General features: G+C 39.5%; 2 protein-coding genes across 5 annotated transcripts; both read left to right on the top strand.

Annotated features, from left to right (window-relative positions):
- The first annotated feature begins 118 nt into the window (after window positions 1–118).
- Window positions 119–6,389, top strand: SMG8 (SMG8 nonsense mediated mRNA decay factor). The gene is made up of 4 exons (XM_062592809.1): window positions 119–1,850; window positions 2,787–2,932; window positions 3,369–4,244; window positions 6,016–6,389. The coding sequence occupies exons 1-4, from the start codon at window positions 119–121 to the stop codon at window positions 6,211–6,213; spliced, it is 2,952 nt and encodes a 983-aa protein (XP_062448793.1). The 3' UTR covers window positions 6,214–6,389.
- A 1,592-nt stretch (window positions 6,390–7,981) lies between these two features.
- On the top strand, window positions 7,982–27,293 carry GDPD1 (glycerophosphodiester phosphodiesterase domain containing 1). 4 transcript variants are annotated; one of them, XM_062592451.1, is made up of 10 exons: window positions 7,982–8,143; window positions 13,296–13,338; window positions 16,556–16,691; window positions 17,360–17,405; window positions 19,217–19,335; window positions 19,984–20,073; window positions 21,167–21,300; window positions 22,429–22,488; window positions 23,285–23,336; window positions 26,529–27,293. In XM_062592451.1, exons 1-10 carry the CDS (start codon window positions 8,008–8,010, stop codon window positions 26,628–26,630), a joined length of 918 nt encoding a protein of 305 aa, XP_062448435.1. In that variant the 5' UTR covers window positions 7,982–8,007; the 3' UTR covers window positions 26,631–27,293. The 4 variants fall into 4 exon arrangements, with proteins under 4 accessions (XP_062448435.1, XP_062448434.1, XP_062448436.1 ...); XM_062592450.1 differs by having other exon boundaries at window positions 24,239–26,612; XM_062592454.1 differs by lacking the exon at window positions 7,982–8,143 and adding an exon at window positions 8,445–8,525 and having other exon boundaries at window positions 24,239–26,612.
- Window positions 27,294–27,524: the final 231 nt, after the last annotated feature.

Here is a 27,524-nt window from a genome sequence, read left to right as displayed (position 1 = left end):
GCGGCAGCGTCGCTGCTCCCTCAGCGCTGCCGCCTCCCCCCCCCCCCCCCCACGCGGGACTGCGCGTGCGCGGGGCGCGGGGGCGGGGCCGCCGCTGGCGCGCAGGCGCGGCGGGGCCATGCCGCTGGCGGCGGCGGCGGCGCGGGCCATGGCGGCGGTGTCGGTGGGGCCCGTGAGCCTGCGGGAGCTGCTGCTGGCCGGCGCCGAGGCGAGCGGCGCGGCGGCGGCGGGGCCGGGCGCGGCGGCAGCAGCGGCCCCCGGCGAGGAGGAGGTGTGCGTGGTGGGCATCTTCGGGAAGACGGCGCTGCAGCTGTGCTCCGAGAAGGAGGCCCTGGTGAGCACCGTGTGCGACCGGCAGGTCTTCCCCCTCTTCGAGCGGGAGGGCCCCGCGGCCGAGGCGGCGGCCGGCGCCCCCGGGCGGGACGGCGAGCCGGCCGCCAAGGACTACAACCAGCTGCAGGCCTACTACAGCCAGGAGAGCCGCGTGCTCTACCTGGTGCTCACCTCCATCTGCGACACGCCGCAGCTGCTGCGGGCCTGCAGCGACCTGGCCGCTGCCGAGGGCAGGGAGCCTGGGCCCGGCCACCTGCCCGGCACCCCGGCCCCGCTGCCCCACGCCGAGGCCCACGAGTTCTGGAAGCACCAGGAGAAGCTGCACTGCCTGAGTCTCCTCTACCTCTTCTCTGTCTGCCACATCCTGCTGCTGGTGCACCCCACCTGCTCCTTCGACATCACGTATGACCGTGTCTTCAGGGCGCTGGATGGGCTGCGGCAGAAGGTGCTCCCCTCCCTGAAGGCTGCTATTAAAGACTGCCCAGTGGGCAAGGAGTGGAAGCTCAACTGCAGGCCATGCCCTCCACGCCTCCTCTTCCTCTTCCAGCTCAATGGAGCCCTGAAGGTGGATCCCCTTCCAGGCAGGGGCCAGGACCCTTGCAGTCACCTGGAAAAGCCACCCCCTAAGAAGCACTCCCCCAAAAGGAGGCTGCAGCATGCACTGGAGGACCAGATCTACCGTATCTTCAGAAAAAGCAGGGTGCTAACCAACCAGAGTATCAACTGTCTGTTCACTGTGCCTGCTAACCAGGCCTTCGTCTACATTGTGGCTGGGGGGGCCCAGGATGGAGAGGATCCAGTGGCCATGCTTCTCGACCAACTCAGAAGCAACTGCACCATGAGAGAGACTGACTCACTGCTGGCTCCCACCCTGTCCGGACCCAGAAGGTACCAGATGATGCGGCATGGCAGGCAACAGTTGTCCTTCTATGCAGAGAGTAGTAGCAGCAGCTCCAGCTCCTCTGGGCAACTTGTGGACTGTACCCTCAAGGAGTTCTTGTGGCAACATGTGGAGCTGGTGCTCAGCAAGAAGGGCTTCGATGACAGCGTGGGGAGGAACCCACAGCCTTCTCACTTTGAGCTCCCAACCTACCAAAAGTGGGTTGCTGCAGCTTTAAAACTGTATGAAGTGACCATTGAAGGCAAAGATGATGACCCAACTACTCTCACTGGGGAACTGAGTTCCAAAATCATGGGCAGCATCAAAGTCTTGGAAGGATATTTAGACATAGACACTAAATTCTCTGAAAACCGTTGCCAGAAAGCTCTCCCCATGGCCCACAGCGCATATCAATCCAATCTGCCCCATAATTACACCATGACAGTCCATAAAAATCAGTTGGCACAGGCCTTACGTGTGTACAGTCAGCATGCCCGTGGACCAGCCTTTCATAAATATGCCATGCAGCTTAATGAGGACTGTTTCAAGTTCTGGAGCAATGGGCATCAGCTTTGTGAAGAGCGAAGTTTAACTGACCAGCACTGTGTGCATAAATTCCATTTGCTCCCCAAAGCAGGTAAAGAAACTTGTTTGTAGTTGATTCTCATGTTTTAATTTTGTTTGCACTTTAAGATGTCTTGTCTTAAGCTGAACCCAGAGTTTCTTGCACATTTATGGAAGAGGAAAGCTTGATAACCTTAAAGCTTTGGGTTTTTTCGATAGAGGTTAATCACAGTAGAGCGGTTGTTCAGACTTCTTTTATGTTGCCCTGCTGAGATGCCTATTCCAGTCAGGAGTGACCATTATGATTTGGAAATAGTTCAGTTTTCATGGTCAATTCAATCATTGCCTCCTCTGCAATTTATTGCGTGTGGTGGGAGTGTATATGATGTATTTGCGTTGCACAGGACTTAAAATATCAAAGAAGCTGTAGATGGTGATGAATGACTGTTTATGTTATTAGGGCTATAAAAGTGCAGTGTTAATAACTGTTCTCATGTTCTTGTGTCGTTGAGTCCCCTAAATACGGTCTTAAACCGAACTGAAAATACCTCTGCTCTTGCTAAGTAATGTTTAAACATGAGTCTACTCTTAGTAGTAACTTTGATTCCGTCTGTGCTAGTTAGAGCTACCATGTTGGAGTCCTCCTAACAAGAGATATAAAAGAGGACAAAAGCTCTCTCCAAAAGTTGTGCACTCTTCCATCCTCATCTTTTTTTTGTTTGTTTTAATAGCTTGATTGACTTGAACAAGGAACAGAAACTGTCTAAAATATATTTATTGCAGGCAGAAGAAGTATGTTACACTTTTTAGGAAGAGCTTGTGAAAGCAAAGAAGGCTCGCTTTACCTTGTAATGAATGTGAGAAAGGGAGAAGGAATTCCCCGGTTAATTGGCATTGCTGGCAAATAACCTTGCATATGTATATAGCAAGGAGAAGGCAGTGGATGAAGGGAAGCGCTCTCTAGAAACAGCAAGCTACTTCTCTTGGGTTTGACTTTCTTTGCTTTTAGGGGAAAAGCCAGAAGCCGATAGAAATCCTCCCGTTCTGTATCACAACAGCCGGGCTCGTTCCACTGGTGCCTGCAACTGTGGAAGGAAACAAGCGCCTCGTGATGACCCTTTTGATATCAAAGCAGCTAATTATGACTTCTACCAGGTAATATTAAGTCTCTACTTTTACTTCAAGTGCACTTTTGCTTTATCAACAAAGCAACAAAGTGACCAAGAGCAGGTTTTCCTCTTAACCCTAAAAACGTGCAACTGCTGTCTTGGGGAGGAGATTTCTGAGAGCAGAAATTGTGTGCATAATTGGGTGATCAGAATGAGCAGGTTTTTTCCACACCACTCTGTACAGACTGGAGCATCTTTACATTTCAAGTGTGTTGGTTTGTGCAGATTTTAAATCCATGGTGTACCTGGGCTGTACTCCCATCTGCTTTTAGTTTCACATTGTGCAAACCTCTTGAATCTTCCTCTTTTTTTTTTTCTAAAAGTCTGCTGTAATAAATTATATCTACTGAATGTTATGACTCTGAATTCTCCTCATCACTGAAATGTAAGATGTAAAATTAATCACATATTCTTTTTCATAGCTGCTGGAAGAAAAATGCTGTGGGAAACTGGAGCACATCAACTTCCCTGTATTTCAGCCAAGCACACCTGATCCAGCACCTGCTAGGGATGAGTCATCGCCTGCCCCTCCAGAAGGGGAGATTGAGAAACTTAAAGAAAAAGAGCCTCAGACTCAGGGAGAAAGCACAGGGCTAAGCTTAGCCCTTAGCCTGGGTCAGTCGACAGGCAGCTTGGGCACTTATCCACCTGACCCCCAGGGTGGAGGTGACAATGCAGAAAGCCATGGGCAGAGTGGTGACTCCAAAAGTGAGAAAAGACCAAGTCTGGTTGATCGCCAGGCTTCCACTGTCGAGTACCTCCCTGGGATGCTCCATTCTAATTGCCCCAAAGGCCTTTTGCCCAAATTTTCTAGTTGGGCACTAGTCAAGCTGGGTCCTGCTAAGGCTTACAACTTCCACACTGGCTTAGACCAACAAGGCTTTATCCCAGGAACAAACTACTTAATGCCTTGGGACATTGTCATCAGAACAAGAACTGAAGATGAAGGAGACTTGGACACCAATTCCTGGCCTGCACCGAACAAAGCTGTTCCTGGAAAAAGAAGTGCAGTTGTGATGGGAAGAGGAAGACGGAGAGATGACATAGCTCGAGCTTTTGTAGGATTTGAGTATGAAGATGCACGTGGCAGGAGGTTCATGTGTTCAGGGCCTGATAAGGTCATGAAGGTGATGGGAGGGGGGCCAAAGGAATCTGCTATCAAAGCCCTCAATTCTGACATGCCACTGTACATCCTGTCGTCGACTCAGGGACGAGGACTCAAGCCCCATTATGCTCAATTTATGAGACTCTTTGTGGTGGTTCCTGATGCTCCACTGCAGATAACATTAACACCTCAGGTAAGATATGGAAAAGGGAATCTGGTAACTGCAGAGAAAGAGTGGAGAGTTACATTCATTGCAGTACAGGGAGGCAAAGGAGTGATTAGGCAAAGAGTGTTGGAGGGATACTGCAAGAAACTCATTCCAACCTAAAACGGAACTTCAGTCAAGTTTTCTTGAGCCAGTAGTGGACAAAAGCAGTGATTAGAATGTTGGGCTGTTGGTTGTCTAGGTAAAAGAAATTGGAAGTTTGAGTTTACTGCTTAATGGATGGATTCCTAACAAATTGATCTTGTCGCTTAACGTTTTTGATGGAGAGGCCAATGACTGGGCCTTGGCAACAAATTTTCCTGTTTCTTTGGGAGGAGTTCTCTGTTCAGGTTTGAAATGGCATGATAGCTGAAAAGGAAGGTCTGCCGTAGTGGTGTACTTGTCTTCTGAACAGCTGTTTTTTTCAAATGTCAAGGTTGGCTTATGCCAGCTTTATACATTTTAGAAAGTAAGTTTTAAATACTCTATCAAGGGTGACTTGCTAGCATTCGATTAGATTGAAAGAATACTTAAGATAACTCTGCTACAGAAAATGTGCTGCAACATTTTTTTCTTTTAAAAGATCACCAGTGAATAATGACTATGTAAGAATAAATTTAACACCCCAAATGTCATAGAGAAAAGCAGTGACTCATTGCTGAGGTGATTTATTATTTTTAGTTACCCTTTGAATTTAGGAGGTGGAAAGATTTCTTTAATTGGAGATTTTTCCTGTTTCCAAGTGTGTCCTGAAGAAATAGAGAAAAGAGCTGCATTTACTTGTTAGTTTTTAATACAGTAAAATATGAACAAGTGTACATAAATGTTTACTTATTTGTTAGAATAGGGCAAAAATTGTACTGGTGTTCATTGTACAGTAGTGTTACTGAATGAGAGTCAGAACAACATGTATTCCATATAATGGTGGGAGGGGAAGCAGATTTAGAACATTTTGTAACTCTTCTAGCTTTTGAAAACTGCCACAAGATCCGTACTGAACCACAAGACAATGGAATTACATGACTTGTTTTGTTTTCAAGGTTAAAGAGCACTGACTGAAACCCGACATTAACACTGCAGTTCTACCAGTATAAAAATATACAAATTTTCAGTCATAAAGATACTTCATCAGTTAAGATATTTAACTTTGTGTTCTTGTCCTCTAGTCTCACTAATTTACGGTTTTTTGCTTGTGTGAAAACTGGAAACCATCAGGCCCTAAAGGTGGCATTTCAAATCATCTTTTTAGAGGAGAGTGGGATGAAGTGGAACAATGCAATTAGTAATTTATCATTTTATTTTTTGAAACTTAGGCAAGAATTGAAGGATTTATATATGATATTTTGCTATTCATTCCTAGTGTAAACCTATGTCACTATCTGATAACACCTAAGGCTGTGTTCTGAGTCAGAAAATCTGTTAAGCTGTATGTTGCAGGTTTCTCACAACAGCTGTTCACGTGAATAAGACATTTTCATTTAATACAAATTATGCAAAAGTTCTGTTAAATACTGCTGAAATTGCCACAAGATTAGATTTAACAGGATTAAAAGTTTATATTGGTTGAATGTTTTGGAGTAAGCTAACTGTTTAGGGTTATATTTGCTACAATATTGAAATCTGCTGTTACAACCTTTAATACTGCATGAGTAGGGAATTTGATTGCAGCCAAGAATTACTAGACTTGGATTTGGTTCGCTTTTAGTGTTTTATTTTATTGATGTTTAATTATCTGCTCACATCTCCATGTTGTTTTCAGGTTCAACCAGGGCCACCACCTTGTCCTGTCTTCTACCCTGAGAAACAAGAGATAACCCTCCCATCTGATGGACTGTGGGTGCTTAGATTTCCTTATGCATATGTGACAGAACGTGGACCCTGTTTTCCTCCAAAGGAAAGCCAACAATTAATGAGTTACAAAGTTCTTCGAGGAATACTGAAAGCAATTACACAATAAGAATTACTCTGATAGATTGATTTTAGATTAAAAAAATATCCCCTATCTTTAATCCAGATTATGGATTTTGATTCATGTCTGTTACCTACGGGCTATCACTGATCTAGTGAGCTGCGTTGTGTTTCATTCAAACACAGTCAGGTTGAAAATAAAGTTGGAACATCAAAGTAGAAAAAGGAATCCAAGAAACCTGTGAAATTTGTTTATTCAATTTTCCTGTGTAAAAAATAAAAAATGGTTATCTTATACTTTGTCTTATACTGAGCCTGTGTTACTAAGCATTGCAATGATAATGCTTGTCTCCATCATATCTTTCTATATACCTATTTAGGAATATTTGAAGACTACTGTTGCCTGAAATCAAGAATTTTCTTTGTTATATAGAGGGCAATGATGGGCACAATCTCTTGTTTTTCTAAACAAGCTATTAGTATGTAAATAACTTGATGTTTTCAATGTGATGTGAGAAATTATTTGTCTTTGACCTTGTCTAAAAAGAAGCATTGCAGTTCTGATTTATCTTAATGCCAGTGTAGCCAGAAACTGTGCTTACCCATATCGAGTTGAAATATTTTATTGCATTTGTGTTCATTTGCTTTGAAATGTAGATTGCACGTTAAAAAGAAATCAGATTTTTGACAGATTTCTTTGTAAATGAGACCTGCTGATGAATTGGGAAAAATCTAAAGCAGTATTGGTTTATTCAAAATAAGCAACTGCAGCTTAAGTTGCCAGTATGGCCTGACTTCTTGTAATTAACAGATTTTTGCTTGCTAAAAGGAGGCATTTGCCCAGTTTGAATCTCAGATGGAAGGAATTTTGGAAATTATACTAGATGCACTACATCGTGTATTGAAAGGATAGTTCAAATCCTCAGACCTTTATGAATGTCAATGCTAAAAAATAAACCACAGACGTCAGCTTCTAACTTTCTGTCAAGGTAAGATGTGTTTTGAAAAAAAGGCTGCATGCTGTGACCTAATTTCATTTCTAGAATATTACTTTTAATTAGCATGCATACAGAGTTTGATTTGGCAATTTTGTAATAATACAGTAATTATACCGCATGACCCGAGGTGAGACCTGGTTTCTGTTCTGTGTAAGAAGTATCTCTTGATGTGCTGCCTGTGGAAAATACTTCCCTCTGTCTTCGGAAAAGAAAGTATCTCCTTCTTCCTCTGCACGCTGTAATGCATTTAGATTTACAAAGCACTTGACGGTTCCCGAGCATAATGCTCCAGCGCAGTCAATAAAATGAAAAGCACTACAGAGAACAGTTGTCTTTGAGTCAAACGCCACTGTTACAGACAGCGCGGAATGCGAAAGGGGAAATTAAAGCACTTAATTGCTAATCGCTCGCAAAACTTGTGAACTACTTAACAACAGTGTAAGCCTCGGGAGCGAGGGGCCCTTTCTGGCTCGGTGAGCGGCTCGCTGCTGCCCGGCGCCGCCAGCCCCGAGCAGGAGGCGTAAGGGCCGGGCGGGAGGCAGCGACACACGGCCCGGCGCTCCAGCGAGGGGCGGCTCCCGGCCGCTGCCCTCAGCGCCGGGGGCGGAGCGGGGCGCCAACGGCGCCAACGGCTGCGCCTCTGTGAGGCGGGCGGCAGGGGGCTCGCGGCCCGCCCCCCGCGCGTGCGCGCTGCGCCCGCCTCCCCCCCCCCCCTCCCAGCGCGGGGGCGGGGGGTGGGGGGGGGGCTGCGGCTGCGCGGCCCGCAGTGGCAGCGGCTCCCGCAGCGCCGCCGCCGCCGCCTCAGTGCGAGCCGGCTGCGGGAGCGGCCGAACGAGGGGCGCGGGATGTCGGCGACGCTGTACGTGCTCTCCACGCTGGGCGGCTACGTCCTTACCTCAGCGCTTCTCCTCAAGTGCCCGGGGCTGCTCCACCGGCCCAAGCGGCAGCGCTTCCGCTGCCGGCACATCTCGCACCGCGGTGGTGAGTGAGGGGCCGCGGGCGGGCGGGGAGGCCGCGGCGGCGGCGGCAGCCTGCCCCCGGCCCCCGGCCCTGGCGGCTCGCTCCCTGCCCTGCGGCCGCCGCGGGTCTTCCCTGGTCCGGGTCGTGCTCATCTCCCCGGTACCGGGTGCGGGCGACGCTGCCCGGGCTGTTTTAGGGAGGATCTTGAGCTGTTGCCGCGATGCCGGTAGCTCGCAGCGGGCTTCTTTTAAACCTTCCTCCGATAACCTAATTTTAGGTGCCACCTGCTGACCGGAGCTTGATTTCAAAGCTGAATAAGTCTCCGAACTCAAAACACATCCGCTGAAGTCAGCCGGTTCTCCCGGGGACTGAGATCTTGATGGTTTCCACCTCAAGCGGATAGGTTATTTTTTTTTCTTAATGATTCTATAGTTACTATCTCTTTCTTCCTGGTAAGATAAAGGGCTGAGTGCTGTTTAGAACAGGTCCAAAGAGCGACCTTTTTGCCTCCAACTGTTCCACCGATTCATTATGTGCTCCAGATAGTTCATCACTTTCAGCTCTAGTCTTGCCCTTTGCTTTCCAGCCAGTAGAGAAGGGAGATCTTGGAGCAAGAGCAATGGGAAAAAGATGGGCGACCCTCTCAGCACCCCGAAGATGCTCGTAAATGCATCGAGATGTGTGGCTGATGTTGTTTGCAGAGGACTAGGCTTGACCCAGTGCTCTCCTCAGGTGCTAGGTTCCTAGGACATCTGACTGTGGGGAAAAAAAGTATATGCAAAAATGTGATCTGGAGCTCAACTGGGAAGCTGACTCTGGTTAAAAAGTTTCATAGTAAAAGATAAGGCATAGAGTTATGTGGGGCGGGCTGTAAATAAGCACCTGGTTTCTGGTTTCTCAAAATTAGGTTAGTTTTGTATGTCTGTATCTCTGGATGCACTTAGGAAAAAAGGACTAAGTGCAAATGCCATCATATGATGGAAAAAAAAGACAAATTGGGAATCAAAATAGTAGGGGTTCTTTTTGAAGTAAGTTGTTGCAGGCTGTTGAATACAATGCCTTTTTAATTTTAAGGCCATAACAAGATCTTTTGGAATGCAAGCAGAAGAAAAAAATATGCAGCATAACTAGGGGGCATTATTTTTGGTTTTTTAGAAAAACTGCTGCCTATAACTTTCTAAATAAAACTTCTTACAAAGGGTATCAGTGATGTTCTCTTCTTGTTCTCTTATGTTAGCATGAGAATTACACTGCCTCTGATAAGTAGTGTACAGTATTACCCATTGCTTTGCTTTCTAGATTCAGAAAAAATACAGAGTTTGCTGTGATTTTTCTCCCCTTACTGTTGGAAACAGTTAATGGTTCAGAAGGGTGGTAAATCTAATGCCAATTGTTTGAATCTTGTCCTCTCCGTATACTTGCTCCAAGGCCTTATGGGTAGACTAATTGCATCTCATCATCATGGAGAGATACTTTTAAAGTTTGTTTGGCTTTTTTTATTTTTTTGACCATTTCTAAAGCATTAAGAGGAAGCAAGCATGGCAAATCTTATTCTGGTTCTTATTCCTATTCTGTGCTGGTGAAGGTTAATTCCTCCCTTTTCCCTGCTGCCCTATTCAATTTATGAAAATATTGTCAATCACTTTTCCAGTAAATATCTTGCAAAAGTGTTGAAGATGTGTTGGATCTATAGCTTAAACAGTTTTAAATGTTGGGTTGATTTAGAAAAGATTGTTTCTTTATAATACATAGCTTTAAGTATAGCACAAAATGCACCTTTTGATTTGCAACATATATATAAGCTGTTTCCTGGTCAATATTCCAACTTAAAAACTTTTGTTAACTTTTTGTTTCTTCATTTACAAACTTTTAGAAACTTGCCGATGATTTTGTCAGACTCTAGTATGAGCTCTTTAATCTTTGTTTGGTCTTGTTTTTTTGTAAGGACATTAGTTAAGGTATATAACCCTAAGCCTAGAACAGCTTTTAGGCTGTTTGCACTAAGTACTATTAAAACATCAAAAAAAAGTCTTACTGAATGGGATGATTATTCATTAGGCATTTCAAGACAAAGTCCACAGTCTTCGAATAGTTCTTTGTTCGTGTATATGCTGTGAAGTACATCTAGGGTAGTAGTACAGCCCTTAAATAACATCTCAGTAGCTTTTTTGCTCATCAGGTCCTATGAGATTGAAGATTGCTTACTCTTTACTCATTGTACTGTTTACTTTGTGACTTTAATTCCTGTGGGACTTAAGTTCTCAGGCTTTAGTCCTAATGTAGCTTTCCATGCAGTGTCAGGTTTCCTATTGCATTACTTCTATCAACTTTAGAGATCAAGATAACACTTGTTTGGCTTTCTCTTTTCTGAGATGAAGCTTTGTATGTGAAATCTCCAAAGTCTGTGAATTTTGTTTTTACTTCCTTTTTAATGCAAGAATTTTCTTCTCTCAGTTTATAGCTCTTCTGTGGAAGCATTCCTGAATTACTGCTTCACTTCTGCATTATTGTAAAACTACAAATCAGTCATTTCTGAGATAAATAATTAAGTCTTGATATTCTGTACTAGAAGCCTCTGTCTATGCCACTTGTATGGACTGGATTGCAGAGCCTTTTCAGAGAGGGTAGCATTATCAGACATAAAATAAGTGTATATGCCCAACCTGTCTGTTAATAAGTTATGCTTTCTAATGGAATTTATTTCCAAGACTACTGAAGAATCACTGAATAGTTCTAGTTGGAAGAGACCTCTGGAGATCATCTACTCTACCCCATTTGCTTAGAGCAGGTTGCGCAGGACCTTGTCCAGTTGAGTTTTGAGTATTTCAGAGAACAAAGACTCTATGACCTCTATAGGAAACCTGTTCAATTATTTGATCACTATCACAGTATTTTTTTTAACAGATTTTCCTGTATTTCAATTTGTCCCCATTGCCTCATGTCCTTTCATTAGGTGCCAGTGAGAGAGATCTGGCTTTGTCATTTTTTTTACCCTCTCTTGTCAGGTATTTATACGCTTTGATAAGATCTTCCATGAGCCTTCTCTTCTCCAGGCTAAATAATCCCAGCTCAGTCTCTTCTTGTATGTCAGATGCTCTAATCCTTTAATCTTTCTGGCCTTTGCTGGACTTGCTCCATTATGTCCACGTCGCTCTCGTACTGGGGAACCAGGAACTGAACACAGCACCCGAGATACTATCTCACCAGTGCTGAGTAAAGGGGGGGGAGTTGCCTCCCTTGACCTGCTGGCAATGCTCTTCCTAATGTAGCCCAGGATGCTGTTGGTCTTCTTCACATACACAAGGAAAAAATCCAAAACCCTATGGGCCTTCTCCTTGAGCCGATGCTTGACTCCTACTCTCTTTTGTTCCATGGCAGTGCTTTCAAAATTAGAGCATGCAACTTTAATGCTTGGGTATGGCTGCTTTGGTTCACAGGATGCTAAAGCATGCTAAGGAAGGTGATTTTTGTCTTGAGGACTTGAGAAATGTATGTAGTTTACAAAGCCAGTATATAATATGTAATTTTGGAGATGCGTCTGAGTAAACAAAATGTCGAAAGGCCTTCAATAAGCCTAGCCTTTTTCTCTTACGAAGGTGAATGATTCAGTATATCCCTTCATTTGCTTGTTGTAGTTCCTTTTTCTGAATATGGTTTGTGAAAGCCATATTGCTGATTTAGAACTCCTATTTCAGCTAGTTTCTATTTTTTTCCCCATTTCCCCAAAGCACTACAAGTCAGGCTTTCTGTTACCGACTGGTTTGATTCACCATACCTACCTCCATGATATGTACCTTGTTAAAGTAGTCATTTAAAGTTGTATTTTTTGATATTTCTGCCAGAAATTTTAGGATATTGTTTTGTTCACAAATTAAAGACTGACTCTGTTTTCCCTCTGTTTACAGTTCAGGTTGCATGGACTGTATTACCGTAGTTACATTTTATGACTCATTGTCCAGGTTCAGTGCACATTTCCGGTCTGTTGGACAACCACTGGTTGTACGTGATGAGATTCTTGTGCTTTTTTCATAGGTCACTTTTGCCACTCAGCCTATCAAATCTGTTAATTCTACTATCGAATTCCCTAAAACCTTGGTGACCATCTAATCTCAGAAGTTGCCGTGGATTAACTATATCGATATATGTTAAACCATGCAGATTTCATCATTTTGATTCACAGTTAGTTAAGCTTTTCTATGTAAACTTATCAATACAATCTAACCAGATAAGAGCAAACTTGTTTATTGTGCATGCATAAAATTGTATTACTTTAATCGCAGACTTAGGTAAGTATGTATTATTAGGTTTTGTTAATAGGCAAGGCCTTATTAGAGCTTCTGTAATTATATTGTTTGCTTCATCACTACCATACAGCAACTAAAACTTGCATAGATGTTTTCATCAGCTGATTCCTTTTCAGTGTATAATAATGCATATTTTCTGAGGGAGGGAAGGAGTACATCCTTTTCTAGTCCCTAACCGGGTTCATTTTCAAAGATTCATATGTGAAAAGTGATGTCCTAAGAGCTGCAGATTTTGCCTTAGGTTGTTGTCTGAGAGAAAATTAAATGTTTATCATTCTTTGTAGAATTAATGTCCATTTCATTCCATGTGTATGAAGTTGGTCTTTGCCAGCAGACTAAGGCTTTATTGACTGACTGATGCTGTTTCAAGGAGTGTCTTTGCAGTGAAAAAAGAGGTCCATTTCCTCTTTGAGCATCAACTGGGTTATGCGTTTAGGGAATAGCAGCTTCAGAGGTTCCCCCCCTGCCCCGGCATCTTTTCTATCCTTACTCCTTCACTGTGTCTGAAATAGATTTCATGCATATACTGTTCCTATGCCTGTGAAGCATATTGCCATAGCAAAGAAAAAGCCTTTAAGCAAACCCAGGGCACCTGACCTCTGATTTGTATATTCAAAGTGTTATAGAAACCCCAAATAAGACTTTTTTTTTCTTTTTTGATAAGATTACCTCGAGAAAGTTGCGTCGCTTGAGTTTCCTCAGTGGACTAGCAGCAATTCTAGGATTTATGCCTTTAGCCTCATTCTCATTTGTCCAGATATTTTTCCAAATATGTACATTTTTAATCCGTTAACTTTGAATTTATTTCCACTGGGATTGAGGAGAGGGTAAGGATTTTGTGCATATTTTGATTTATGTTATTCTTACAGGTGCTGGAGAGAACCTGGAAAACACAATGGCAGCCTTTCACCAGTGAGTACAGATAGAACCAATAGTGTCTAGAATAATGTTTTCATTGTTTAATGACTGAAGCGATCACAAAAGATGGGACTTCCAGCAGTTGTTTTGGGGTACAGTGTTTTGTTTTAAAGGTGATCTTTCCTTTTAGCAGCTTCTATGCGTTGCTAAATAATACTACAATTTAAAAATGAAGAAATTGGGAGTGCCACAAGCTTTAGCTTGCACACAGAAACATAGTAAACTTGCATTTGGAAATAGAACTCCTGAGCCCCTTTTCCTCCTGCTTTAACTAATAAAACACGTAACAGTACTATGTTTACTATTTCCGTGTTTAATGGAGATTCCTTTTTTCTTCAAGTCAGAGAAGTTCACCTCATATACATGGGGGGTAATCTTGGCTGCTTTGGTATTGGGGAGTGGAACACTGGCATGCTAGTTAATCGCAATGGTGTTTGGTGCCATGAGATGGCTCATCAGTTAAATATGTTTTGGAGGCTGCACAGAAGACGACTGAGGGATCTTGCAGCTAAGGGAAGATAGTGTAATAGAGCAGGATGAATTTCACATCAATTTGTCTAGTGATTACTGTTTTTGAAAGAAGAATAAAACATCAAATCCTTTTGGATTTTGAAATTAAACGTGGCAAACTACGTAAAGCCTTTTTTTGATTAAATACCTTATTTTAGGCTTCAGTTTCTTTCATATTTTCTTACTCTGTTCTCTCAAGTCTCCCTCAGTTTGCTTTAGTCTTGAAACAAAATCCATTAATTTATAGTTACATAATAACTATTTGTAATTAATATCATACATTATCTTTTTCTAGATACATTGATATTTCAGGTTGTACTTTATATCAATATACTAGTTAATGTACAATGCTGGATTTCAGGAGGTTTGAATTTGTTAACTGCTATTGTGGCCATAAGCAATTCTCTTAGATATTCCACAGTGTCATAGTACTTAGTTCCCTCATCTGTATGGAAGGAGATGATAATTTGTTTTAGAGGAATATTGTGACTGAAGCTTTATTAAAAGTTTGCTAACTTTTAATACACTATCTACAGAGCTAATGAAAGTTTATACTATTTTTTTTCCTACCTATACTTCATTGACAGTGTGTGTGAAAGCCTCTGATCTGAGGGTTTAAAATTGAGTTAGAAAGCTTTTTAAACCTCCAGCATTTAAGTAGTAGTGAATTATACCAAAGTTCTCAGAAATATTCCAAAAAGAAGAATGTCTAAAACTCCAGTTGCCAGAGAACAGTGATCAAATTGTGTAGGCAGCTGCTTCTTTTTTTTTTTTTTTGTTTGTTTTTCTTTAACTATGCTTTGTGCTAAATAACCTCATCAGTTTGTACATTTCCTTGCAGACTAGGTAGTGCCAACTTTTGCACCCAAACAGGGCTATTGAAAGTGCTGCCGCATTTTCCGTCTCCATGGAAGCTTAGCACAGCTTTCTGTGTTCTGGTCCTACTAGCCTGCTGGTTTTCAACTCTGCTACTACATTTTCCTGAAAGTACTTTTATTTATTTTTTAATGGTTTCTTTTACTATCTGTACTGGCTTTATATCTATAGAATGAACAGGTTAGGGAAAGATACTTGTGTTTTTTTTCCCCTTTTTTTTTATTTTAGTATATTTATAAACTTACAGTGCAACTTTATTTCATTCTCAGAGGTGAATAAGTTGTAGTACTCAGTAAGGGGTGTACTAGGAGTCAAATCAGGTTTTGAGATGTTGCAGGTGTTTTGGACATACTGTGTTTTAATTGTTTTTGACCATAGTGTAACAAATGCACTGAGATTTTTTTTTTTTAATGGTCACAATTATTAATAACCAAATTCAGTTACTTATTTTGAGATATTTTAGCTGAAAAATAAAAGCATATCAATGCTGCAGAAAGCAGAGTCACAGCAGTTATCTTACATTAGGCAACAGGTCTAAGTGTTGTGGTTGCTGTTGTAAAAGAGGTAAAGGCATCTCCACCAGTATGCTAGCAGAAGAAATTTTGTAGAAAGCTGGTGAGCCACATTGTGAAAAATCATCTGGATCGGCTCAAATAGCTGGTATAAACTAATCAACTTGTAACCTATCAGATTTTAGAAGCCAAATAGGATGTGTCTGCTGAGCCATTTCTGCAGGTCTGGGCAGGTAGGTGTATTTGGCCATAGTGTTGTTGGATCCAAAAGACAATGCTTGTCTGCAGCTTGAGACCTGCCCTCTTATTTTTGTCTTTTTTGTGTTTTAGTATTTTACTATTGCTTACTATGAAAAAGCAAATGGTTTTACTTATACTTTTCATGTACTGACAGTGATTTCTTAAGTATTAGTAGAGTCACTTATCTTCATTATCATACTGCATTAAGTGTACTACAAGCTGTGTGAGAGGGGAAAAAATAGTGGTAACATCTGGTTCTACACTAATTTGACCTATAAATTGTCTGGAAAAAAAGTTAAAAACTCTTTGTGCCAAAGACGCTACTTTTGTTTGCACAGTAAAACATTTAATAGATTTGTGGGCTGTAGTCATTTTTTGGTACTGTATTGGAACTTTTGAAAGCAGTGGATTGGAACATGTATAGCTAATTCTTCTGCATTGCTTTTAAAAATATGATTTTTGCATTTTAAAATTACAAACTGTTTTTCACTGAAATAAAAAAATAAAGAAATGCAGTTTTGCTAGTCAAAAAAGCCAAAAGGCTGAATACCCTACTGCTAATTTCTTAAGCCTACTAACTGAAGTTACATTAAAAAAAAAAAAAAAAAAAGAAAAAAAGTCTTTCACATCCTTGTCTTTTTTTTTTCTTTTTGTTTATGCCTACTACAGATTTGATTAGCTCTTTAAAGAGCTTGTTTCTTCTAGTGGTAAATGTGCTGATACTAATAAGCATCACACTTCAAAAATTCTGAAACAATACTTTAGAAGTTTCTCAATAGTGAGAGAGTAGATTGCATAGGCAGAAGTATGACTTAATTTCTGTAGAAGGCAGAGTCAAAGCTCTGGAGTTCAAATCCCATCTCTAGTTCATAGTATCTTGTTTATTCTTGCATCAGCTTTTTACTGCAACAGAGGTTATTTCTTGCTTTAAAACAAGGTTGTGAGGATTCATTGCATCATAAAGCATCTGAAGTGCTTTCCCTGGGATTAGTTTAATTACATAACATGTATATGTTAGGTTTGGACCTGTATAAAATGTGTGTTTGGTTCAAGGCAGACTTTTTCACTTCCAGTGCGGTTAATATAGGAACAGACATGTTGGAGCTAGATTGTCACCTGACAAAAGATGAGCAAGTGGTTGTATCCCATGATGAGAACCTGAAGAGATCAACAGGAGTTGATGTCAATATATCAGATCTCAAATACTCTGTAAGTTGAAGAAAAAATGTCAGTGCTAGATGATGGGTAAAAATATTTGTAGAATGGCTGGAGGGAGGCTGTGTGCATGTATGTATGTGTGTATTTAATATTCAAAATCCAAGAAGAGTATTTATCTTGTTTGACAAAGTTGTCTAGGTTCCCTGTGTAGTTGTGGGAGGAAAATTGGCACACTTCCAGAAGGTGATTAACTCTATTTCGTAGTAGCTTGGATGAATGGCCTTCTGGAGGTGTGCGTGTCATTTGCCATACTGGTGACAGAGCTTAGTCAGCCAGCTCATTCTTTTTAATGGGTAGAACTGGTAGATGAATTCCCACTTGCAATGACAACTTTAAAAGCCTACTTTGCAGAACTGCTTTTCTGTCTTTTATTTTAGTAGACTTATCCATGTTTTTCAGACAGGCATCTGAAAACATTCTCTCTCTTATTCAGCTGAAAATAACATAGGTCTAAGAATGCCAAACATTCAAATAAGAAGGAACAGAATGTTCACAAAATCACTTCTTAGGCAGGAAGCCTGGAAACATATGCAAAATATCATTTGTGTCCTTAAAGATAACTTACAGCTTATGGGTTATAATTCTTCTGTCTTTTTCAAGGAAAGTTGTGATTATGTCACAACTTTTAAATTAGTGTTCCTTCTCCTTTTAATTTTAAGGAACTTCCTCCATACCTCTGCAAATTGGATGTCACATTTCAGAAAGGTAAGTTTGCTTTTGCTACTTCAATTTACAGTAGTATTAACTACTTTTCCATAATTGTAGTGTGACAATTTCTTACTTCATCAAAGGGAACTGAGAAGCGAGGACTTGCTTCTATCAGTATCTTGATACAAGATGCTTTAAGACGAAAAGATTGTTATGGTTTCTAAGGCTTGGATTATATCTTTTCGTATCAGTAGATGCTGAATAAATTTAAAACGTGAGACATCTTTTCCCAAGTAAACATTTCAGTTATGCTTCAGAATGCTTATCTACTTCTTGCAACTGCTTTCCGGTTTCCTGGTGATTTCCTCAGAGGGTACTAATTTAAAATTCACAGGTATGAAAATAAATGGAGGCATTTACTTCTCAAGTGCTGTTGTGCTGGTGTACATTGTGCTTGAAGTATCACAAGCTGTCAGATAACGTAGATATTTTCAGGAGGATGAATGAAGAGTAATAGTTACAATACACATGGCTTAAAGATCAGCACGAATATTGCTGCAAGAGAGGAAGACCTAGAAAATGATTAGCCTGTCTTCTTGTGAAAATTGTGATTCTTGAGATCATGTTTGAATAAAGCAGACAAGCTAAAATTGAGTGCTTCTACTTTGAAAAGGCTACTGGAGAGGTATGTAGCTGAAGGGCTTTGTGACTGTCTCAGATAATCCTTCCATTTTTGAATTGTCTGGCAAGATAATCTTATTTTGAACTTCTCTGTTCAAAATTGCAAAATGCTTTAAAAGAGGAAGAAGAACACTCAGTTTAGCTCTGTGATATGTTATTGTTACTTATAATTTTTTTTTATGTATAGTAATGAAGTGGGGAGAAGGTTCAGCTAGCTCCTTGGATCCACAAGCAGTTTGAGATGCTAAAATTTGGGATTTCTGTCTTCTGTTGCCCTTATTCAATGGACTTCTTCAGTAAATTCTTCCTAGAAGGAAAAATCAGCCCTGGTGAGGCCTCGAGTACTGTGTCCAGTTCTGGGCTCCCCAGTACAAGAGAGACATGGAGCTACCGGAGAGAGTCCAGTGTAGGGCTACAAAGATAATCAGAGGGCTGGAGCACCTGCCCTCCGAGGAACGTCTGCGAGAGCTGGGCCTCTTCAGCCTGGGGAAGAGAAGACTGAGGGGGGATCTTATCAACGTGTACAAGTACCTGAAGGGAGGGTGTCAAGGGGATGGGGACAAACTCTTTTCACTTGTCCCATGTGACAGGACAAGAGGCAATGGGCAGAAATTGAAGCACAGGAAGTTCTGCCTGAACGTGAGGGGAAATTTCTTCACTTGTGAGAGTGACGGAGCACTGGCACAGGTTGCCCAGAGAGGCTGTGGAGTCTCCTTCTGTGGAGATCTTCAAGGCCCGCCTGGATGCAACCCTGTCTACCATGCTGTAGGTGACCCTGCTGAGCAGGGAGGTTGGACTAGATGGTCTCCAGAGATCCCTGCCAACCTTACTGATTCTATGATTCTATGAAAAATTTCTTTTATTGGTTGGTCTCATTTCATATTAATGTCATTGCATTGGTATGTGGTAAGTGAGCCCCTGTTTGCTAGGTCAGGATTTTAATGATGCCTGCAGTCATTCTGTTGCTAAGTAATGACTGATTTGCATCAGTTTTCATTACTGAGGTGAGCTTGTCACAGTTGATTACAATCATACAAATGTAGTAAATTCTTTCCCAGTCAAAAATGTGCTATTTTCAGGATTTTTTAAAAAAACCTCAAAATAAAAAGTGTTTCAGTATCTTAGCTTTTCTTTGTATTATATTAATAATGGTCACAGCAGTGACAACTTCCTCTTTGTTTCTCCAGAATGCCACTGTGAGGGTAAAGATAACCGTATTCCACTCCTGAAAGAGGTGTTTGAGGCATTTCCACAAACTCCTGTCAACATTGACATCAAAATGAACAACAATGTGTTGATCAAAAAGGTATATGATAAACTACACTAAACTGAGACTGAATGTCACGTGGAAATGTTCAAATTACAAAAGTGAGTTGCTGTCAGTCTGAGACGCTGAAATATGTGTCCTTGGACTCTTTCATCCTCCACCTGTAAGATCTTGCTCCATGTGTAAAGTAATGCAGAAGACAGAAGAGAACTAGTGCATAAAGCACTGTTTGCAGAATACTATTGACTCCCTATCTCAGCATGAAACAGATAAAGGGATGCTACGTTGCTGGGGATGTTTTTGTTTTATATTTAATGTGAAGATTTAATATGAATTCGGTTGCCTACAAACAACCGAATCATAAATGATTGATGCAAGTTTAAAGATAAGTGCTCACAGAAGAGGAAATCTTTCCATCAGATAGTACATTGCCATTTTCCTTTTTAAAATTCTCTAATTTTTCATGTAGGTGTAATGCTATTCCCTTTTCTGTTGTACTGAACACCTGTTTCCTCCCATTTAAAGCAACGTAATCATCTTAAGATGGAAGAGAGTATAGAATTATATTTTCAATAATGACTTGTGTAGTTGAAAAGTAGCAAATGGAGTTTCAGTTAAATAATTATGCACAATATAAGATTTGTTGAATGCATGTTAGGATTCTACTTTTTTGGTTTTATATTGCAGGTTTCAGAGCTGGTGAGTCAGTATAAGCGAGAACACTTGACTGTTTGGGGGAATGCCAATTACGAGGTTGTATCAAAGTGTCGTAAGGAGGTAAGAACGGGTCCAAGCTTTGTTTTTCTTTACCTCTATTTCACTGGATAGTGACAGTACAGAAAAGTAACCTGTAAATCAAGATGAGGTATTCCAGTGAGTATAGTGAGCTCTGTCAGACTTTTAGCAGTGATTTGAAGTTCTGCGCCTCGATTTTATTTTGCTTACTACATAATTAAGGTAAGTCAAGCATATTTAACAACATATACTCTGTAGTAAAATACTTAAGGAGAAAAACTTAATCTTGATTTATACTTCTGTAATAATACAAAAGGTCTTAGGAACTGCTGTTTTGGAGAAAGCCTGTTTAGCACATCATACATCATTCATCTGGTGCAAAAGCAATTTTGATGCAGATTTTTTATCATGTGTTTTTTTTTATTAAAATAATGGATATGGCCATTAGCTGTCACAGTTATTGATATAAACCTGATTCACAGTTATGAATTGTATTCCTTTTTGTGCTGAGCAATTATAAAATTTGTAATTAAATTAATTTTATGTTTAGTCCAAGGAAATTACGCACAGTGATACTGATCTAGTTGAGAATATGGACATTGTACTGATTTATCTGTGCTCTGAAACAGGACAACGCTATTCCCTACCTTAAGAGCAGTCATATTTGTTCATTTTTCATAGCATCAGTGCCCAAGTACTTTGGTTCATAAACATCTTTTAAAAAGGTGGGTACAGTATAAGGAGCGGTGGATACAATATAATACTGTAACAAGTCCCAGTCAGATAAAACATAGTTTGACCACCCCCATTTCTGTCCTAGTGCTAGTCAAAGTGCTGCATAGTGTCTTGCAGTCTGGAAGGATGATGAAAACAGGTAACAAAAGCAGTGCCAGAATTGCTGACATCTTAACTTTTTCAGGTCGCTGCTGCCTCTTCAAATTGTGTAAAACTTTTGCTTGGATTACAAGTTACCAAGAAGAGTAATTTAAATTCAGTGGCAGACACAAACATTTGGCAGCTTATTCTTTAGGTACAAGTGCTGTATTTTAAACATGCATTCATGAGTAGATTTGTTTACAACAGACTCAACAGTCTACACAGGTAAGTTAAAATCTTTCTCTACTGCTTTCTACAGAATGCTGATATTCCAATCATCTTCTGTTTGCAACGTGTCCTCCTCCTTGTTGGCCTGTTCTACACTGGTCTGTTGCCATTTATTCCTTTCAAAGAAGAATTCTTGGAAATTCCAATGCCTTCAATCATCCTCAAGTGAGTTAGCCCTTCAGTGGGTGTTGCAGTGAAATTACAGTAACACAAGTGAATGCTAATGCCAATTTAAGCATTGATTTAGTATCTTCAAGCTGAACAGGCAGTGGAATGAAATTTTTCCAAGAGAAACTGGATGCTAAAGTAAGTAGGTACCTAGTGATCTAGTACATTGTTGCATAATTCCTTTTTAGAATTTATGATAAGGTAGTGAAGTTATGCTGAAGTACTGTTTTACCTGCAGTCTGAAGAAGTATGAGGTTCTCAATCATTTCTGGTGATTAAAGATTATACTTCCTGAAAACTTGAAGTCTTAAGGCTTATTTGAGTAACTAGCTTAAGTTATGATTCCTCTTTTGTTCTCAGGGTTCAGATAGTTTCATTGCATTGAAAGACAAGAATCACTAAAAAGCTTTTTATACAAAGGAAGAAGTCAGTCCATTTGAGTTGAAGTGCTTTAGGTGGAAAGGACAATTATAAAGCAAGTACTTAACACTTTGATAGTGTCTATCTCAAACAACTAATAATTATTACTGTTCTGTTAGTTTATGTACTCTTGTATATTCTCAAATGAAAGCTATGCAAAACTTCTGCTCCTCTATATTTCCATATTTAAGCTGTCTTAGGCAACTTTGAATCCTACAGTTCTTGTAGGATATCTATGTATATCAATTTGTTTTTGATTCACAGTGTCTTTCATGGGGTAAAGCCTTTACAACACAGCTTGTGCTTCCCGATAGTGCATCTCCGTAGTAATATGTAGCAGTGCTGTGCAAATAGCTGATTTTCACACTTCTCCCCCTTTTTCTCAGCTGTGGAAATTGAGGCCAAATTAGTCTGATTAAGGCCAAGAGGCAAGTTAGTATCAGGGCAGATATGAGTTTTCAGGTGCTCTTTGTTTCTTGTACCTTACTCAAAATGCTGCTGAATACCCACCTCTGCTGCTTCTCTTTAGTGTTACACGTTTCTCTTATGTAACTCAATTCTAGGTCACTGTCTTGAAGCCAAAGGGATAATACTGCGCTCTGATTTGAGAAACTATAAGACTAATTCTTCATATTTCTTTTGCAGAAATATCTCGAACAGTATTTTAATCTATGTTGCAGTATTTTTTTTGTTCTTTCTCAACAGGTTGAAAGAACCACAAAAGATGACAAGAAGCCAGAAATTTATTATCTGGCTAGCTGACACGTAAGATTTGCATTTTTTTAATATTTATATTTTACCTATATATTGATAGTTAGTCGAAGCAACTAAGATTAGTCATTGTTATAACTACTTGTTACACTGTAATTTCTTTCACTGCAATTTCTTTCACTGCAGCATATTCAAATATTTTGTAGATGTTCCTGCATGTCTTTATTTTTTTTATGTATGTTCAGTATGTTCAATTAATCCATGTGTAGGTAGATTCAGAATATAGCTTTCTCATTTCATGGGATTGTTTCATAATATTGTCAAAGAAGGTACTGTTTGGTTTACATGGAATATTTAAGTTTCTAAGGGTACCTATGAGTCAAAAGAAATTTAATCTTATGCTTTCAGATATTGAACTTTATTGCAATATATGACTTCTAGTTCTTGCTTCTGAGACCTTCATATCTTGGCTTGATTTCTTAAGTGGCCAATTAGCAGAGTTTTCTTGTCCTTGGATTAATGAAGGATAAAATCACTTTTGAAAGCAAAAGGATTGATTCATCAGACATGAGAGAATAACTTAACAGTGAGGAGAGAACACCTGCTAGGTTTGATCTTCAGAAGAGTTAATACAAAAATCCACTGCTAATATCAAAAAATTTCTATCTGTGTTAAGTAGTTTTGAATAATATTTGAACTAAACTTATGTTCTAACTTATATTTTGTTTTTTATCATGGAAACTATTGAATCTAAATGTTCTGTGAGGACTTTATTACAGAACATCAACAGATACTGAAAACTTCATGTACCCTTCAAATTTTTGGACAAATATCTTTCCCCTTTCTACAGATTGCTAATGCGTAAGGCACTTTTTGACCACCTCACTGCACGAGGCATTCAGGTACAGTGTGGCAAAACTGAAAATAAATCTGCTTGGTAGCTAGAGAGAACTTGAACCAGCCAGACCTGCCCTTTTAGATAGAGTTTTGTATAAACATTATGTTTCTTCGAAGTCTTACCCTTGCATATGATAACTACCTTTCTAAGTTTTTTTTTTTTTTTTTTTTTTGGGGGGGGGGGGGTCTTATTTGGTATTTTAATGATAAGGTATTTTTATGGTTTTGCGAATAAGTTCTTATGTTCATAAAGTTTGGTGCAAAGAGCAAAGTCAGGATTAATATAATATGCTTAGATGGTTTGTTTGAAATAAATGTATTCCTTCACCTTTGTTACTGAGAACACTTAAGATTTACTTGGAAGAAACTTAAGTCTACTCAACTTTTCACTCTTGAGGGTGTTAGGTTTTTTTAATGCTGGGTAGATGGCCTGTATTCTGAAACAGTCTGCTGTGTTGTTAGGATTCATAGCTGCTTTTTTGTCCTTGAACAGTACCTATGCTATTATATTTGCAATTTTGTAGTTACAAGGGAAGAATTGTTTGGGAAAAGACTCCTTACTTTAATTTTTTTTTGTTTGTTTGTTTATTTCTTTATTTTCCTCCCACCTTCAAATTTAAGCCTACAAAATCTGCTGAATTGTTCATCGTCTTTTGAGCTTTTTACTAAATATTTTAACTTTTGGAATTACCTGAAGACTTGGGCACAAACTGAACTAGGAAAAAACGCCTTTGAGGGTAAAGAGGGATAAGCAGTTGGATACTTCACAATGTCATGCCAAAGACACGAACAAAATAATTTTATATGTGGCATCTCTCTCATGAAATGTTTGAGGTCAAAATTTATTTCATTTTTAATCTATTTCTTGTAACTTTTGTCTGTCTTTCTGTTATCTTCAATCTTACAGGTGTACATTTGGGTACTGAATGAAGAACAAGAATACAAAAGGGCATTTGATCTGGGAGCCACTGGAGTGATGACAGACTATCCAACAAAGCTTAAAGAATTTTTACACAATTATCCAGCGTAAAGGAAAAAAATCGGAAAGAGCTTGCAGAATAGATTGAGACAAGGATTTACTTAAATGTTTTCAGCAATGTACACCCAAATCATTTTGAAAGATATAACTGGATGGTCTATTGCCTTGTTGTCAAGTTGCTATATAATATAAAAATTGTCTATTTATTTTAAAATTTTAATTGCATAGTTTACACTTGTAAATAGTTTGTTTAGCAAGGGTGCACTTCACTAATAGTGATGACTAGGAATAAAGTTGTTGGCTAGAGTACCTGTAGATCATAAGCGTTATTTTACCTGTCACATGTGTCCCTAAGCAAACATCAGGGTGTGACAATTATTCCAATCACATTCTAGTGGGCAGAAACTAAAGAATTTCTGAAATCGTAGGCTCTCTATATATTACTTGTGTTGCTTTTAGTTTTCAGATAACTTGTAGGGCAAAAAGAAAAACAACACATGGGAGAAATAGAAAGCAGAATATGTGATTATCTAGATAGTTTAGCCTGCAAAGTGTAGTCAGTGAAGGCAGTCACTCTTTTACCAAAATTAACTCACTTGGTCAATATAGATTTACTCAATTCTTTCTGATAAGAATGTTGAGTTTGAGTTATGATTGTATTTGGTCCCCTTTCTGAAGTGATGGTAATACTGTGATTTATTGGTCGAGGTCTAGAGTAAGCATTTAAGCTGGGTTCTGGAGTCACTTGCTGTGTGTTCTGGGCACCCCTACCAGAGTCTAGGTTTGCCCCTGCTTCTGCCATGCTACCAAGGTATGGCAGCAGCTAATTCCCAGAAGGAGGATTACACCTTCTATAGACTTTTTGAAATAATCTTTTCACAAGGGAAACCTATATTTTAGAGACATCTTTTGCACTTTTGTTGTTCTAATATTCTTTGGCTTGATGGATGGGAAATTATTTTCAGGATGAGGGATGAAGACGACTTAAGCTTGGTCAGGAGATTCAGGAACAACTTAAAAGATTCCTAGGAGAGTAACTCACCCAAAGCAGATCTATATGTATACTTGTCAGAGGAGGAGCAGGTGTCAGTCTAGGATCTGTGTAAACTTACGGTATTTTCTCTCCACAAGAATCCATTCAATATTTGTGAAGTTTTTTTACATGGACACAGGAATAGGAGGATTCCCCTACGGGGAACGGGGACATTCTACTGGAAAAAGTTAGGAAACCCCAAGTGTGACAGAATAGGGATAGATAGGGGCTAGGTGAACAGGTGCCATTGTTTTTTGGTGCTGCCATGTTAGTGTTGCGATTTTTCAGAAAGAATTTGATAATTTTAGTCTAATTATACACAATAACTGATATGAAGCTCAGTCACTTAATCATCAGATATTGCTGGAACAAAGCTATTGTTCAGTGATGTCATTGACTTATTTTAAGACACTTCTATGTAGAAGTAGAACAAACTACTGCATTTATAGTTTAAGTGAACACATGGTGATGGAGGCAAATGAGTTAATAGTGTACTTTTTTAATATGTATATGGCTCTAAATAGACATAGATTCAGTTTCTTCTTAATTTAATCAAGCTTGTTGCATGTTGAACAAAAGAGAGGAAAAAGCAACTTCCTAAGTATTCCTAGGAAAAAAAGATTTGATGATTTATTACATACTAAGCTTCTTATCTGCCCTTCAAACCAGTTACACTCTGGTCAGATAACTGCTAATAACCAAGTTAGTGACAATTTTGCTTGTTTTCTAATAGTCAGAGAATAGTTATAGAATAGGCTCCAAATACAACTCAGTAGGTAAAAGAAAAAATTCTACCCTTTCTGTCTTAATTTGGTTACTATCCAGTATGTTGTTCCAGATAGTAAATTTGTGTGATTTGGTGTTTTTCTGCTCAATTTTATTGTTATCAGATATTCAGCACATACTTTCATTAAGATGCAAACGTAATTCTAATTTTAGAGAATACTACTCTCACTTTAAAAATAAAACTGTTGTTTAAGATGGGAAAACCTAAGTTTTACACTCCTGATTTCTGGACTTGAGCTCTCAAGGGACAGGTGATAAGTTATTTTCTTTCAAGTTTCCCTCATCACTGTGTAAATCAACTATTTTGCTATAGTCTATATTGAATCACAAAGTGTGGTTATTAATGACAAACGTGCATTTTTTTCATAATTTCATTTTAATTTTCCTTTTTCTTTATAGCAGTGGAGGAGGAAACTTCTGCCTCAAAGATGCTCAGCACATTCTTCAATCACTAGTCTTCCTATGTGTGATGTAGCTTTTGACTGCCCTATTTGTATTTAGTCTCTCTGATAAATCTGCTACTTAATAGCTGAAATCTGAGTAAGTCAAGTTACATTTGAGGAAAGGGTTCAGAGCTGGGAAGACTGCTGTGTTTGTTCATATTTACACATTTGGACTTCAGCATAAGATCTAAAGTTTGATCTCTTAAAACAGAATGTTGCATGAATGAGGTCATGAATCTTGAGCACCATTATATAGGGCTTAGGCTATGATAATTGTTTGTAATAAAATAATACAGACCTGAGATTACTGTACAGGCACATAAGAATGTTCTATCAACTCATTGTTTTGATATTCCAGAACTCACTGTGTGATTTTTATTATTTATTTATTTTTTCTAACCACTTGTACAGAAAAGCATTTGTTGAGATCTTGCATAGCTATCCAGGAGGATGTTTGGAGATAGTCTCTGTCTCTCCAAGGAGAGAGATTTTTTTTTCCAGGTACTTTTAATTCTAAATATTGTTTAAAACTTACTGTGTTCTCCATCCTATTGCAAAGTATGTTTTGTTTGAAGGATGATGCATGTATTCCAAGCACTTTTAATTTTTAGAAAGTCTTGTGGACCTCTAGCTTCAAATCTATGAAGTGATTTTTCTTTTCTTGTAAAGAAAGATTGATGCTCTTGAAATGTGACACATTAAAACATCTTTGCTGATAAAAGATCTAAAGTTAAATGCTTATTCATTGTTCCTAAAATTGTAATTTCTGATGTTATGATACTGTATTTATAGAGTAATAAATATTGAATTTTAGGTGTTTTTCATGTGAGCAGAGTTGCTGAAAAGAAGGGGACATCTCATATATTCTGGACTTTAGGACTTAAGCCCACCTGCTTCATATGTAAATGACCTTCAAGTAAAACTTCTGAAGCCAATTCCTATTTGATTTATC

This window comes from Rhea pennata, chromosome 20 (assembly GCF_028389875.1).
Source record: "Rhea pennata isolate bPtePen1 chromosome 20, bPtePen1.pri, whole genome shotgun sequence".
Lineage (NCBI taxonomy): Eukaryota > Metazoa > Chordata > Aves > Rheiformes > Rheidae > Rhea > Rhea pennata.
The sequence above is the reverse complement of the archived record's forward strand: the minus strand, read 5'-3'. Positions and strand labels throughout refer to the sequence as shown.